Source organism: Schistocerca gregaria, chromosome 5 (genome assembly GCF_023897955.1).
Source record: "Schistocerca gregaria isolate iqSchGreg1 chromosome 5, iqSchGreg1.2, whole genome shotgun sequence".
Classification (NCBI taxonomy): domain Eukaryota; kingdom Metazoa; phylum Arthropoda; class Insecta; order Orthoptera; family Acrididae; genus Schistocerca; species Schistocerca gregaria.
Window position 1 is genome coordinate 344,765,478 of NC_064924.1, and position 13,435 is coordinate 344,778,912.

Below are 13,435 nucleotides of genomic sequence, written 5' to 3' on the forward strand. Positions count from 1 at the left end.
AAAAAAGATATTTTCGAAGGACCGCTATAAATATGGTCTATTAGACTAATTATTTTCCAAACTAGCATCAGAAATCGAGCAATATCTGGGAAAGAAGAGGTAAAAATTACACATAATATACTAAATGAAACTTAGAATCGTACCTACGTTGACATCTTCTTCTTTTTTGAACTACATAGCGCATCTTCCCTACGTCGGTGATGCGTACATTTTCAATTTGTCGCGGGTACAATTTTCTCAAAGATTACATGTACCCGCTCGTAAAAATAATACCTTTGGATGTATGGGCAGTATGAGCAATGAGCATGTTTATGTTTATTTAATGTTTACGTCTGCAGTCTTAACAGTGTGTTAAGCACTCATTGTTCTTCAGCCCATTTTAATGAGACGGTTTGTCGAGCAATGCAAATAAAAGATTTAAAAATGATGTTTAATATTATGACTCGATCGTTAAGTACCGGCAACTCATGTTGGAGCTCGACAAACAAAACTTTATTAGCTAAATTGAGGAAAAAAACAGGTTATACGTTCACCAATTGTAAAAAGGCCCTGGAACTCCATAGCAACAACATCGAAGAAGTAAGTATATTAGTAACTACTGAGCAGCACCACATGATTACGGCCCACACGTAGGTTAAAATGTAAGCTCTATAGAGTGTAATTGTGGGGTTGACGTCATTCGGTCGTTGTCGGAGTTTGTAAATATTAACGTAGGCGTTGCGTCTGTAGCTTCTTCGCAGGTTTGTAACGTAGTACATGAATAATAAGACCTGGTATATAAGTGAAACCAAATATCAATGCTGAGTTGTAATTTCATTCCGTCTTCCTATATTGTCTAAGTCGCAATCAAAATCAGGTAACTTGGTTTAACATTTTCAATAAAGTCGTTTGAGTTTAATAATTTGACTGCCCCTGTGTCATTTACTGTCTGTGTTGTCATGCTGTTTTTCCCAAATTGCTTGGAGTCGTTTGCAGAAAAGATCAGAACTTCTTGATTTTCTGACTTGCAGAATGATGGAAAATATTTCGTCTCATTATTACTCAGTAGCCGGTGATACAAGCCGTTAGATTGCGTTTGAATGTTCAATTATATTGCCTGTGAAGTCACCTGGTTGTGATGACAGACTGACCTGTAAGTTAGCCTGTTTGTAAAAATTACCACTGATGTCACTTTACAGTCGCCTTGTTTACGGCATTTTAGGCATATTTGCTATGCGACTGCCAGCCGACAACTTATAATGAACAGTCCTTTTTAACCATAAAATTAAGTAATACATTTTGTAGATGCATATGACAGTCTTCTTGGAAATCAGATAACAGAACTATAGGGACAGTCTTGAGCTATTGTTTTGCTTGTTTATTTAATCAATAAACGAGAGTGGTGGCACCTCTCTAGAGTGAATACAGGTATGGCATTGAAATTTATGATCTAATTAATGTCATTAGCTTTATATCAACCATGGCCAGTTTCTCCACTAGTCTCAATCGACAACATTATATCTTTTTCTGTGGTCACAGTATTGATAGATATTTCTCTCATCTCAATACTGACTTCACCAAACATTTGTGTTATGTGGTAGGCCTGTACTTTTAGAAAACAGTCTAGGATAGAGGCAGTGTTGAAGTTATGTCCTTTGTGTAGTTAGTGTTGGTAGCACTTGGTGTGAAGTGTCATGGGAATGCAGAAGAGCATGTCAACAGCTGATTTAATTACCAAATCAGGGAATGGGTAGAGTACATTTTTCACACCAATGAGTGGAAGTTATTGTGCCAAATGCTCATGTAAATATAAATATGCACTGCGCAATTCTTTTTGAAAAACAGCAGGAACACAAGTAGGCATGTCAACAGATAATAGTAAGTGCAAAACAAGAGAGCCACAGACTGACTATGTGATTCACTGCATTGTGACCTAGGAATCTATAATGTAGAGGGAAAAATCAGGTCCAAAAGTTTGCAAGATGTTTGCAATAACAATCAAAACAATAGTATCATACCTAAATATATCATTAGGAACAAAAATACCCATCACTTTCCAGTGCTTGGGTTGCACCCATCTTTGACTAGTAATCAAAATTCCTCTGTACCATTTGCAAACTCTGCAGTTTGCATAAATTTTGAATAAAAATTAGTGACATCAACTGAATACTTTTGGGCGTAACAAGTCAACTTCATTCTGCCAACGACCTTGTCAAAGGGGGCGGAAGAGCTGACAGAGGCTCAGGGCACTCTCTAGCCCTTGGGGTGGGAAACTGCCCCTAAAACGGCAGAAAAATTGGCAGTGATCAGTGATATAAGGATGCAGAAGACAATTGAAATTAATGCATTAAAGACACATAATGCGTATCCACAGGATATGTTATCTGTAATTGAAAAGTGTCATGACAATCTCTCCATTGGCAAAAGATTCCAGACTATTCCCCCATCTAAATCTACATGGTTACTCTGCAATTCACACTTAAGTGTGTGGGAGAGGGTTCATCGAACCACTTTCATACTACTTCTCTATACCATTCCACTCTCGAATGGCGTGTGGGAAAAAGCAACACCTAAATCTTTCCATTTGAGCTCTGATTTCTCATATTTTATTATGATGGGTGTCAACAAAATATTTTCACACTTGGAGGAGAAAGTTGGTGATTGAAATTTTGTAAATAGATCTCGCTGTGGGGAAAAAAAAAAAAAAAACGCATTTGTTTCAGTGACAGCATTTGTTTCAGTGACAGCCACCCCAACTCGCGTATCATATCAGTGACACACTCGCCCCTATTGCGCGATAACACGAAACGGGCTGCCCTTCTTTGCACTTTTTCGATGTCCTCCTCCAATCCCACCTGGCAAGGACCCCACACCACGCAGCAATACTCCAGTAGAGGACAGACAAGTGTAATGTAGGCTGTCTCTTTTGTGGGTTTGTCGCATCTTCTGAGTGTTCTGCCAACAAAGCGCAGTCTTTGTTTCACTTTCCCCACAATATTGTCTATGTGGTCAAATTAAGTTGCTCGTAATTGTAATCCCTTAGATTTGTGCGATTTATCATATGCCCAAAATTTATCGGATTTCTTTTAGTACCCATGTGGATGACCTTGCACTTTTCTTTGTTTAGTGCCATTTGCCACTTTTCACACCATATAGAAATTCTCTCTATATCATTTTGTAATTGGAATTGATCATCTGATGATTTTACTAGACACTAAATTACAGCATCATCTGCAAACAATCTAAGGGGGCTGCTCAGACTATCACAGAGGTCATCTATTCAGATTATCATCGAGATCATCTGTGTAAATCAGGAACAGCAGAGGGCCTATGACACTACCTTGCGGAATGCCCGATATTTCTTCTGTTCTACTCGATGATTTACCATCTATCACTCCGAACTATGACCTCTCTGAGAGGTAATCATGAATCCAGTCACACAACAGACAATACAACATATGAACACAATTTGATTAATAGTCGCTTGTCAGGAATGGTAGCAAAAGCCTTCTGGAAATCTAGGAATATGGAATCAATCTGAGATCCCTTGTCGATAGCACTCATTACTTCATAAGAATAAAGAGCTAGCATTGTTGCACAAGAATGATATTTTCTGATTCCGTGTTGGTTATGTATCAATAAGTCATTTTCTTCAGGGTGATTCATAATGTTCGAGTATAGTATGTGCTCCAAAATCTACTTCAAATTGAGGTCAGTGATATGGGTCTGTAATTCAATGGGTTACTTCTATTTCCTTTCTTGAATATTGGTGTGACCTGTGCTACTTTCCAGTCTTTAGGAACAGACCTTTACTCAAGGGAGTGGTTGTATATGATTTCTAAGAAAGGCGCATTTGTGTCTGCGTACTCTGAAAGGAACCTGATTGGTATACCATCTGGACTGAGAGACTTGACTTTCTTAAGTGATTTGAATTGTTTCGCAACACCTAATATATCCACTTTTATGTCACTCTTGCTAACAGCTGTTCTGGTTTCAAATTCTGGAATATTTACTTTGTCTTCTTTCGTGAAGGAATTACAGAAAACTGTATTTAGTTACTCCACTTTAGTGGCACCATCATCAGTAACATTTCCATTGCAGTCGCGCATTGGCGGTATTGACTGTTTTTTGCCACTGGTGTACTATACATATGACCAGAATCTCTTTGGGTTTTCTACCATATTTTGAGGCAATGTATCATTGTGGAAACTATTAAAAGCATCTCGCATTGACGTCCGCACTGAACTTCAATTTTCTGTAAAACTCAACCAGTCTTGGGGGTTTTGCGTTCTTCTGAATTTGGCATGCTTTTTCGTAGCTTCTGCATCAGTGTTCTGGCGTATTTTCTGTACCATGGTGGATCAGTCCCGTCTCTTATTAACTTACACAGTATGAATCTGTCTATTGCTGTTGATACTGTATCTGTGAATTTGAGCCGTATCTGGTCTACACTTACATAGGCCAAATTAGCTTGGAAGGAATGGAGACTCTCTCTCAGGAAGGCATCAATCGAATTTTTATCTGCTATTTTAAATAGATATATTTTGTGTTTACTTTTAGTAGTTTTGGTTGATATGGTTTTGAGCCTCGCTGCAATGACCTTCTGTTCACTAATCCATGTATCCATCATAACACTCTCTATTAGTTCAGGGTTATTTGTGGCTAAGAGGTGAAGTGTGTTTTTGCAACCACTTACAGTTCGTGCGGGCTCATGAACTAATTGTTCAAAGTAATTCTTAGAGAAAGCATTTAGTACCATTTCGGAAGATGTTTCTGTCTACCACCAGCTTTGAACATGTATGTTCGCCAACAAATCGAGGGTTGATTGAAGTTTCCACCAATTATAACTGTATGAGTGGGGTACTTATTTGTAATGAGATTCAAGTTTTCTTTGAACTGTTCAGCTGTTATTAGAGGGGACTGCCAAAGAAGAGGTGACCATGAAAAAAGGATCAAATAACCAATGAAAGGATAACATTCTATGACTCAGGGAGTGGAATGTCTGAAGTTTAAATATGGTAGGGAAGCAAGAAAATCTGACAAGGAAAATGCAAGAGTTCAATCTAGATATAGTGGAAGTCAGTGACGTGAAATGGAAAGAGGACAAGGATTTCTGCTCAGATGAGTATAGAGTAATATCAGCAGCAGCAGAAACATGTGTACAGGAGTAGGATTTGTTATGAATAGGAGGGTATTATCAGAGAGTGAGTTGCAGTGAACAGTTCAGGGATAGGGTTGTCTCATCAGAATTGACAGCAGACACTACACCATCAGCAGTAGTGTGCAGACATCATAAGCAGAAGATGAAGAGAGAGAGAGAGAAAGTATACAAGGCTTCTGAATGGGTAATTTAGTACACAGAGGGAGATGGAAACCTAATAGTCGTGGGGGGATTGGAATGCAGTTGTAGGGGAAGGTATAGAAGAAAGAATTGTGGGAGAATATGAGTTTGGTAGTAGGAATGAGAGAGGAGGCAGGCTAATTGAGTTCTGCAATAAGTTTCAGCTAGTAATAGTGTATAGGACCTACTCTGTTCAAGAACCACAAGAGGAGGGGTTATACTTGGAAAAGGTGGAGATACTTGAAGATTTCAGTTAGATTACATACATCATGGTCAGGTAGAGATTCCAAAATCAGATATTGGATTGTGAAGCATACCCAAGAACAGATGTGTAAACTTAGCCCACAACTTGGTAATGATGAAGAGTAGGCTACAGTGTAAGAGACTAGTCTCAGGAAGGAACAAAGAGCAAAGAAGTGGAATATGGAAATACTAAGGAATGAAGAGAGATGCTGGAAGTTCTTTGAGTCTGTCGATACTATGGTAATGAATATCTCAGTTTGCAGTTCAGTTGCAGAGGAATGGATATCTCTAAAAAGGACAATCACAGAAGTTGGAAAGAAAAGTATAGGTACAAGGGAGATAACTGTGAGGGAACCATGGGTAACAGAATAAATACTTCAGTTGAGCAATGAAATAATTAGGAAGTTCAGGGAAGTTAAGGTGAAATAACTGCATGAAAAATGTGAAGAAATCGAAAAAGAATTTGTTGTCAGAAGGACTGACTCAGCATAGAGGAAAGACAAAATCAGTGAAATTAAAAGCCAGGGTGGTAACATTAAGAGTGCAGTGGAAATTCCACTTTTAAATGCAGAGGAGAGAGCGGATAGATGAAAAGAGTACGTTGAATGCCTCTATGATGGGGAGGAATTGTCTGATGGTGTGGCAGGCAAAGAAAGAAGAGTCCATAGAGAATGGGTAGGGGATACAGTATTAGGGTCAGAACATAAAAGAACTTTGGAGGGCTTAAGATCAAACTAGGCAAAAGGGATAGTTAACATTTCATTGGAATTCTAAAATCATTGGGGGGGGGGGGGGGGGAAGTGGCAACAAAACAACTATTCATGTTGGGGTGTAGAATGTATGACACTGGTGATACCCCCCTTCAGACTTTCAGAAAAGTATCACCACAATCTTTTGAAGATTGCAAGAGCTGACAAGTGCAAGAACTATCGCACAATCAGCTTAACAGCTTATGCATCCAAGTTGCTGATAAGAATAATAAACAGCAGAACAGAAAAGAAAATTCAGGGTCAGTTACATGACAGTCAGCTATACTTAGGAAAAATAAAGGCATCAGGCTGGCAATTCTGGCTTTGCACTTTATAACAGAAGCAAGACTGATGAAAAATCATGACGTGATCATAGCATTAGTCAACCAGGAAAATTGACTGACAGTGTAAAGTGGTGCAAGATGTTTAAAATCTAAATAAAGTAGGAGTAAAATAGAGGGAAACATTCCACATGGGAAAAATATAAGGACAGGTATACAATCGCGCGCGCACACACACACACACACATATCCATCCGCACAAACACAAACACAAGCAGACAGTCCTTTTTTCCACCTAAGGTAAGTCTTTCCGCTCCCGGGATTGGAATGACTCCTTACACTCTCCCTTAAAACCCACATCCTTTCGTCTTTCCCTCTCCTTCCCTCTTTCCTGAAGAAGCAACCGCTGGTTGCGAAAGCTTGAATTTTGTGTGTATGTTTGTGTGTCTATCGACCTGCCAGAGCTTTTGTTTGGTAAGTCACATCATCTCTGTTTTTAGACATAAAGTAGGAGTAAGCTATAGGGAAGGACAGGTAACATATAATATGTACAAGGAGCAAGAGGGAACAATAAGAGTGGGAAACCAAGAATGAAGGGTACTGATTAAAAAGGGTGTAAGACAGGGAAATAATCTTTCGCCCCTATTGTTGATTCCATACATCGAAGAAACAGTGATGGAAATAAAAGGAAAATAGAAGTGCAAGATTAAAATTCAGGGCGAAAAATATACCAATGATAAGGTTCACTTATGACATTGCTATCATCTGTGAAAGTGAAGAAGAATTAGTCTGTTGAAGGGAATGAACATTCTAATGGATACAGAAAATGAATTGAGAGGAGACTGAAGAAAGATGTAAGTAATGAGAAGTAGCAGAAATGAGAACTGCAAGACGACGTCAACAAATCCTGCTATCTAGGCAGCAAAATATCGCATGATGGAAAGAGCAAGGGTGACATAAAAAGCAAATATTACAGGCAAAAAGGGCATTTCTGACCAAGAGAAGTCTACTAGTATCAAACAAAGGTCCTAATTTGAAAAAGAAATCTCTGAAAATGTATATTTGGAGCACAACATAGTATGGCAGTGAAACATGGGCTGTTAGAAAACTGGAACAGGATAAAATTAAAGCATTTGAGATGTGGTGCTCCAGAAGAATGTTAAAAATTAGCTGTACTGATTAGTTAAGGAATGAAGAGGTTCTCTGCATAGTGAGGAAAGGAATATAGGGAAGAAATGGACAAGAAAAAGGGACAGGCTGATAGGACATGTGTTAAGACATCGGGGAATAACTTCCATGGTACCAAAAAGGGTTGTATATAGAAAAAACTGTGGGAGAAGACAGAGACCGAAATACATCCAGCAGATAAATGAGGATGTAGTTTGCAAGTGCTACTCCAAGGTGAAAAGGCTGGCACAGGAGAGAAATTCATGGTGGGTTGTGTCAAACCAGTCAGAAGACTGATGACTTAGAGAAACAGCATTGCTTGCTTACTTTTGCACAGAAAGGAGGAAAATATGCAACCATAAAAGTATTTCACCACCTCCCTTGTAAATTAGAGGTGATGGCAGATAATGAAAGTTTTAAAAACCATTTATAGTCATTTGTGTTTGAGAGTTCTCCTTACTCTTTTGATGAATTTCTGGGTAGATAGTATGCATGTGGTTGGATTACATCTATGAAATGTTGCCGATAACTTTTTTTTTTTAAGTATAAATCCAGTTATGTAAATGGACAACATGTATCAGTGTTTTCTTTAAGAAAATGTATTATTTGTAAACCTATTGACACATTAGTGAACTGTCACAAATATGATCCAAAGGACCTGCAAAAAACTAAACTACACAAAATAATAACTGTAATTTTGCCAAGTCACAACTAGTATTGACAACTTCCAAATACAGACCTTGGGCAGAGCAGTGTTGCCACAACCTTCATTTCAAAAAAGAAAAAGATAAGCGGCTGTGATAGTGAGTGCAGCAACTTAGGGAACTCTGTCTTGATTCAATATAACCTGTAAAGAATATTGAATAGGTTCAGTTTTGCTGCTGGAAATAATATTGCTTCTTTTTCACCTCTCATTGTTTACCTGAAGCTGTCCTCCCATGGCCTCTGCAAAAGAGATGCATTGCTGTCCTATGTACCACAGAACACCAGTGCTTTGACTGATATTACCAGACATGTAAATTTTAACGAACTTTTGGTGTAAGTGGGTCCGTCCCTCACATTTCACAAAGAAACTCAGATTTTACTCAGTTTTTGTACCACATTTATGTCTGTGTGAATGATATGGAAATTTGAAAAGACTGATGATAGTTCTGACACCCTTAAATACACATGCAGTATTCCTCAGAAAAACAGCTCAGAAAAACAGGTTGCATCTAAGGTGCACTGAGTCATCTGTCTGTATCACACACATTACAAAATTATTCATCAACCTTCTGTTTTTAGGTAATTTCTTGATTCAAAAGTGTGTGCAGTTGTCTGATGTCAAAGCCAAGTTTTATCATTGCCGAGACATCAAGTAATGCATATGATTTTTTTTCCCAATAGTATTTTTTGCACATAAATCTTCTTGATATTGCTTAACCTTTCATGGTTATTGTAAGAAAAGTTATGACAGTTTGTTTATAGTTGTCTATGTTTGCTTCATGCCAGTGTTTAACTAACCTAGACACTTCAACTTTTTTCTATGAGCACGTCAGCTGGTATCATTCACCTACATATCCTGCTAGAGTATTAATTTGTTTTCTCTGATTAATGTAACAAAACTGGCCACATGCTGCTCTGCTGATCACAGTATAAGGCAGATATCAGCAATACATCATTGTGTCAAGGTAGGAATCGATCAATGGAAGGACAAGCTCGTAACCTCTGTACATGTATGTGCTGAAAATATGACGCACTTACCTTGCATGAGTGGTATTTTCTTGACTGACTGCATTTGTCACATGTTTATCATTTTTGGTTTAGGTATATTTAAACAGTCTTAAATCTGTCGTTAACTGCATAGTAACAAAACAGATCATTAGCATGCAGGATAATGATATTTTAGTGTATAGAGGTGTTACAAGTGGCTCAGACCATTACCCATTTACAGCCTCCTCATGTCAGTGCAGAATGCTTCAACTAACATTTCTGATCTTATCCTCCTCGTATTCCGTATTAGAATTCTATTATAGTAATGTGTAAAAGGCTGTGGGTTGGAATTACTAACTCACATCTGTAGGTCTATTAAAAATGCTCACCTTTTGGCAGTATTTACAGATTAATTTGTGATGTGAATATAAAAGACTAGTTGTGTGATATTGCGATTTATCACACAAAATGACTCATGGAATATGAAACTGATTAATTACCAGTAGCTAAAATAGCATTTCATTACAATAATCAGAAGCAGGGAGGCATAAAACACAGAAAGAAATTGAAGAAATTACGAATCAGCATTGCAATGTAGACAGTCTGGGGCCTGAAAGCATATGAATACTCCTCCGGACTGCAGACCACAACAACAACAACTCCTATCGGCAGAGATACAATCTGAAGCATGATGGAACAGATAAATCTGCATATGCAGTGCATCAAAACATGACAAGTAGTATTCAAAATGTGGCAAAGGAAGATGTTAGCACAGATAGTAGAAGTCAAAGTAAGAAACTGTGGTGGATTAATGCAGTGGAAACACAAGTCTGTCAAAAAAAGATATAAATGTGACATAAAGTCATGCAGGAGATTGGCAAGTTAAAAGTCAAACATCAAGCAAGGAATGACGTATTGCTCATATGATGCATGTTGGAATTTATCCATCATCAAATATCTACAAAAAGAAGAATAATAGCAATACATGGCAATAGCGTTCCACTACGATTAAAAACACTGAGCACAAACTGTAATACTTCTACCCATTAATGATTTCTATACGTAGATACAGTATTTCCAGACTACTGACTTTCGCAGACTACTGAAATTATTCTGCAGAGTGCAGACCAAGAAGACATCTTTGCCACCAGATGGCATTACAGAATGTTTGGTGGCGTGAAGGCGCATCAAGAACCATGCATTTATTATACCATGTGTCTGAGGGCTGTGAGCTTACTTAATTTTTTAAGAGAAATATTTTATTTATAAAAGTGGTAATGATATTACAGTGATAAAAGGTCACACAAAATATTTGTTAAATTTCGGAGCTTTTTGTGGCACCATACATCGTCAAAAGCTACAATCACAACTGCTGTGCAAGCAACATAAAATTATAGTGTAAGATAGTAGTACAAATATATTCCACTATACAGGTGCGAGACAGAGGCAGAAAAACAAGATAATTTCATTAAAACTAGGACAGTTTGTCTGTCAGACTCAAATTCGGTACCATTAAGTATCCAGTGTGTGCTACTGCACTTACATCAAATAGCACATCTATTATTATTATTATTATTATTATTATTATTATTATTATTATTTTAATGAAACGTGAAGTATTTTAGTCTAAACAAAAATCAGTTGTGGGGGATCACTTGTCATGTCCATATAACTAAGAAATATTATTTGGTTCCATGTACTGTCAAACATTAAAATCATAGCATCTTGTGCTGTTTCACAGAACTTAAACTCAAAGTATAAAACCATATAATGTAAGACATAGACAATAGTAATTTGGGGAGGGGGGGGGGGGGGGGGGGGGAGGTAGCACCAAGTAACATGTCTTAGTGTTCTAAGAATTATGTGTAATTTCTCAAGACTGATTTTGTCTGTGGTTTTATAAAATATTGGTCTCCTCCTCCCCCCACCCCCCTCCCCTCCCCCAATTTTTTAATGTATAGTTTTATATGTACAATTGAACTATGTATTTTTTGCATTGAGATTATAACTTTTGTGAAGTGTCACAACACGCCATGATTTCAACATTTGGCAGTAGGTGGTACCAAATAATATTTCTTGGTTATATGGACATGATGTGAAATCCCCAGTGTCTCATTTTCGTGTATATTAAAATACTTCCTATGGTACGTTAAAAAACTGGTTAGGAGAAAATTGTTGTTCTAATTCAGGTAAGCGCAGTACTGCATATTGCATACTTTCCGATACCAGATTTGGGTGTGACAGACCGACTGCCCTAATTTTAACGAAAATTTTGTATTCTCCTTCCCCTGTCTTACTGCCTGTATTTAAATTGATGGCATATGCTTGTATTGCTACTGTATATTTTAATTTTATGTTACTTGTTATATCGCACAGTTGTTGTGATTGTAGCTTTTGACAGTGTGTGGTGCCACGAAAAGCTCCCAAATTTAACAAATATTTTTTATAACCTTTTTATCACTGTAATATCATGACCATTAGTATAAAAATATATGTTTTAAAAAATGTTTGTTCACAGCCATCAGATATCAAGGTATAATAAATGTGCAGTGGTTGATGCACCTTCGCGCCACTGTACATTTTGTAAATCCACCTGGTGGCAAAAATGTCTTCTTGGTCTGTACTCTGCAGAATTGTGTCAGTAGTTTCCAAATGTCGTCTTGATTCAGAGGCTGGCCAGGTGCTTTTGAGTGAAATCCAAGACAGGTGTGCAAAATATATACACAAGACAGAGTAAGCAGTTTCTAGAAGCAGACTTCTGTTTTATATTTAAGATATAATTGTCAAAGCTTTGTTATATTTTACTTTTCTTTCCAGGCTTAATGCTGAAGCACAAGGAACTAAATCATCTGACATTCCATCTGTGAAGTCACAATTTATATTTTTCATGCAATATATTGACCAGACATTGTTTGATGATATGACTTATTTTATGAATGTAAAGCATGTTAAGCTAACAGGGAAATCAATGGATTGTAATGGAGCAGAATTAAGAAAATTTGTGGGGGGGGGGGAGTCATTATGTTAATTGCATTACTGAGATTCCCGAAATTGAGACTGTTGGAAAAGATGAACATATTATCCATTGATAGCAGATGCAGTTAGCAGGGATTGGCTGTACCTGTAAAGAAATAACCTGAAATTGGTTGATGACATTACTGTGTTAGAGAAAACCAAATGAAGTGAAAGTTATTGAAAGGTATGAAACTCCTTGACAGACTAAGAATTGCATGTTAGAATCGACCCTAACCAACTCATGTATGTACAGATGAGAAGATGATATCTTCTACAAGCCAGTAAGAATGAGGTAGTTTGTCAGGGACAGACCTCACTGAGTTGGCTTGAAAAACTACATCCAACAGTAGACCTCTTGACTTTATGATGTACACAACGTAGATATTGGTGGGCATGTTGTACTGAAACTTTCAGGTTCCTTGCCACTAGATCACTTATGAGCATTGGCAGGTACTTCACATATATTCCCACACTAGACAGTATCGTAACTCAGCAGTTTTCAACTATTTTTTCCTTTGAGGCGCGCTAAAGTATGTTTCAAACTTTCGTGACACCCCAAAACCCCCACATGTTATGTTTTTCGTAGATGCAAAAAAAGCATGCACATGAAGTACATACAATACATTTTTTATCTTATGTTCTAAATATTTTATCTGTGGAAGATGAGAAGACATTAAAAACCTTACAACACACCTAATATATGTGTGCAACACAGCATTGTGTAATGACGTGGTTGAGGAACACTGTTCTAACTCAGGGGTCAATCTTAGCAGTGGGGATATTGTGGCTAGTCATCTTTTAAAATCTGTGAGCTTAAGGGGAGATTTAGATTTGAAAATGGAGGGTTGAGATTCTTGTGATCATATTGTGAGGGCTAATGAAAATGTAATCAAATGCTTTGATAATAAACCGATTTATGTTGCTTCTTGTGCTTTTGTTGTTCATCCTAGTGTCCAAATTCACTATTG

At 37.5% G+C, this 13,435-nt stretch overlaps 1 protein-coding gene across 1 annotated transcript in view; it reads left to right on the top strand.

Annotated features, from left to right (window-relative positions):
- Nucleotides 1-268: 268 nt before the first annotated feature.
- LOC126272739 (elongation factor Ts, mitochondrial) overlaps nucleotides 269-13,435 on the top strand; it is a 70,564-nt gene continuing 57,397 nt past the window's right edge. Inside the window, exon 1 of the mRNA XM_049975797.1 lies at nucleotides 269-579. Within this exon, the coding sequence (XP_049831754.1) occupies nucleotides 403-579 (177 nt within the window). The 5' untranslated portion in view covers nucleotides 269-402. The remainder of the gene's footprint in view (nucleotides 580-13,435) is intronic.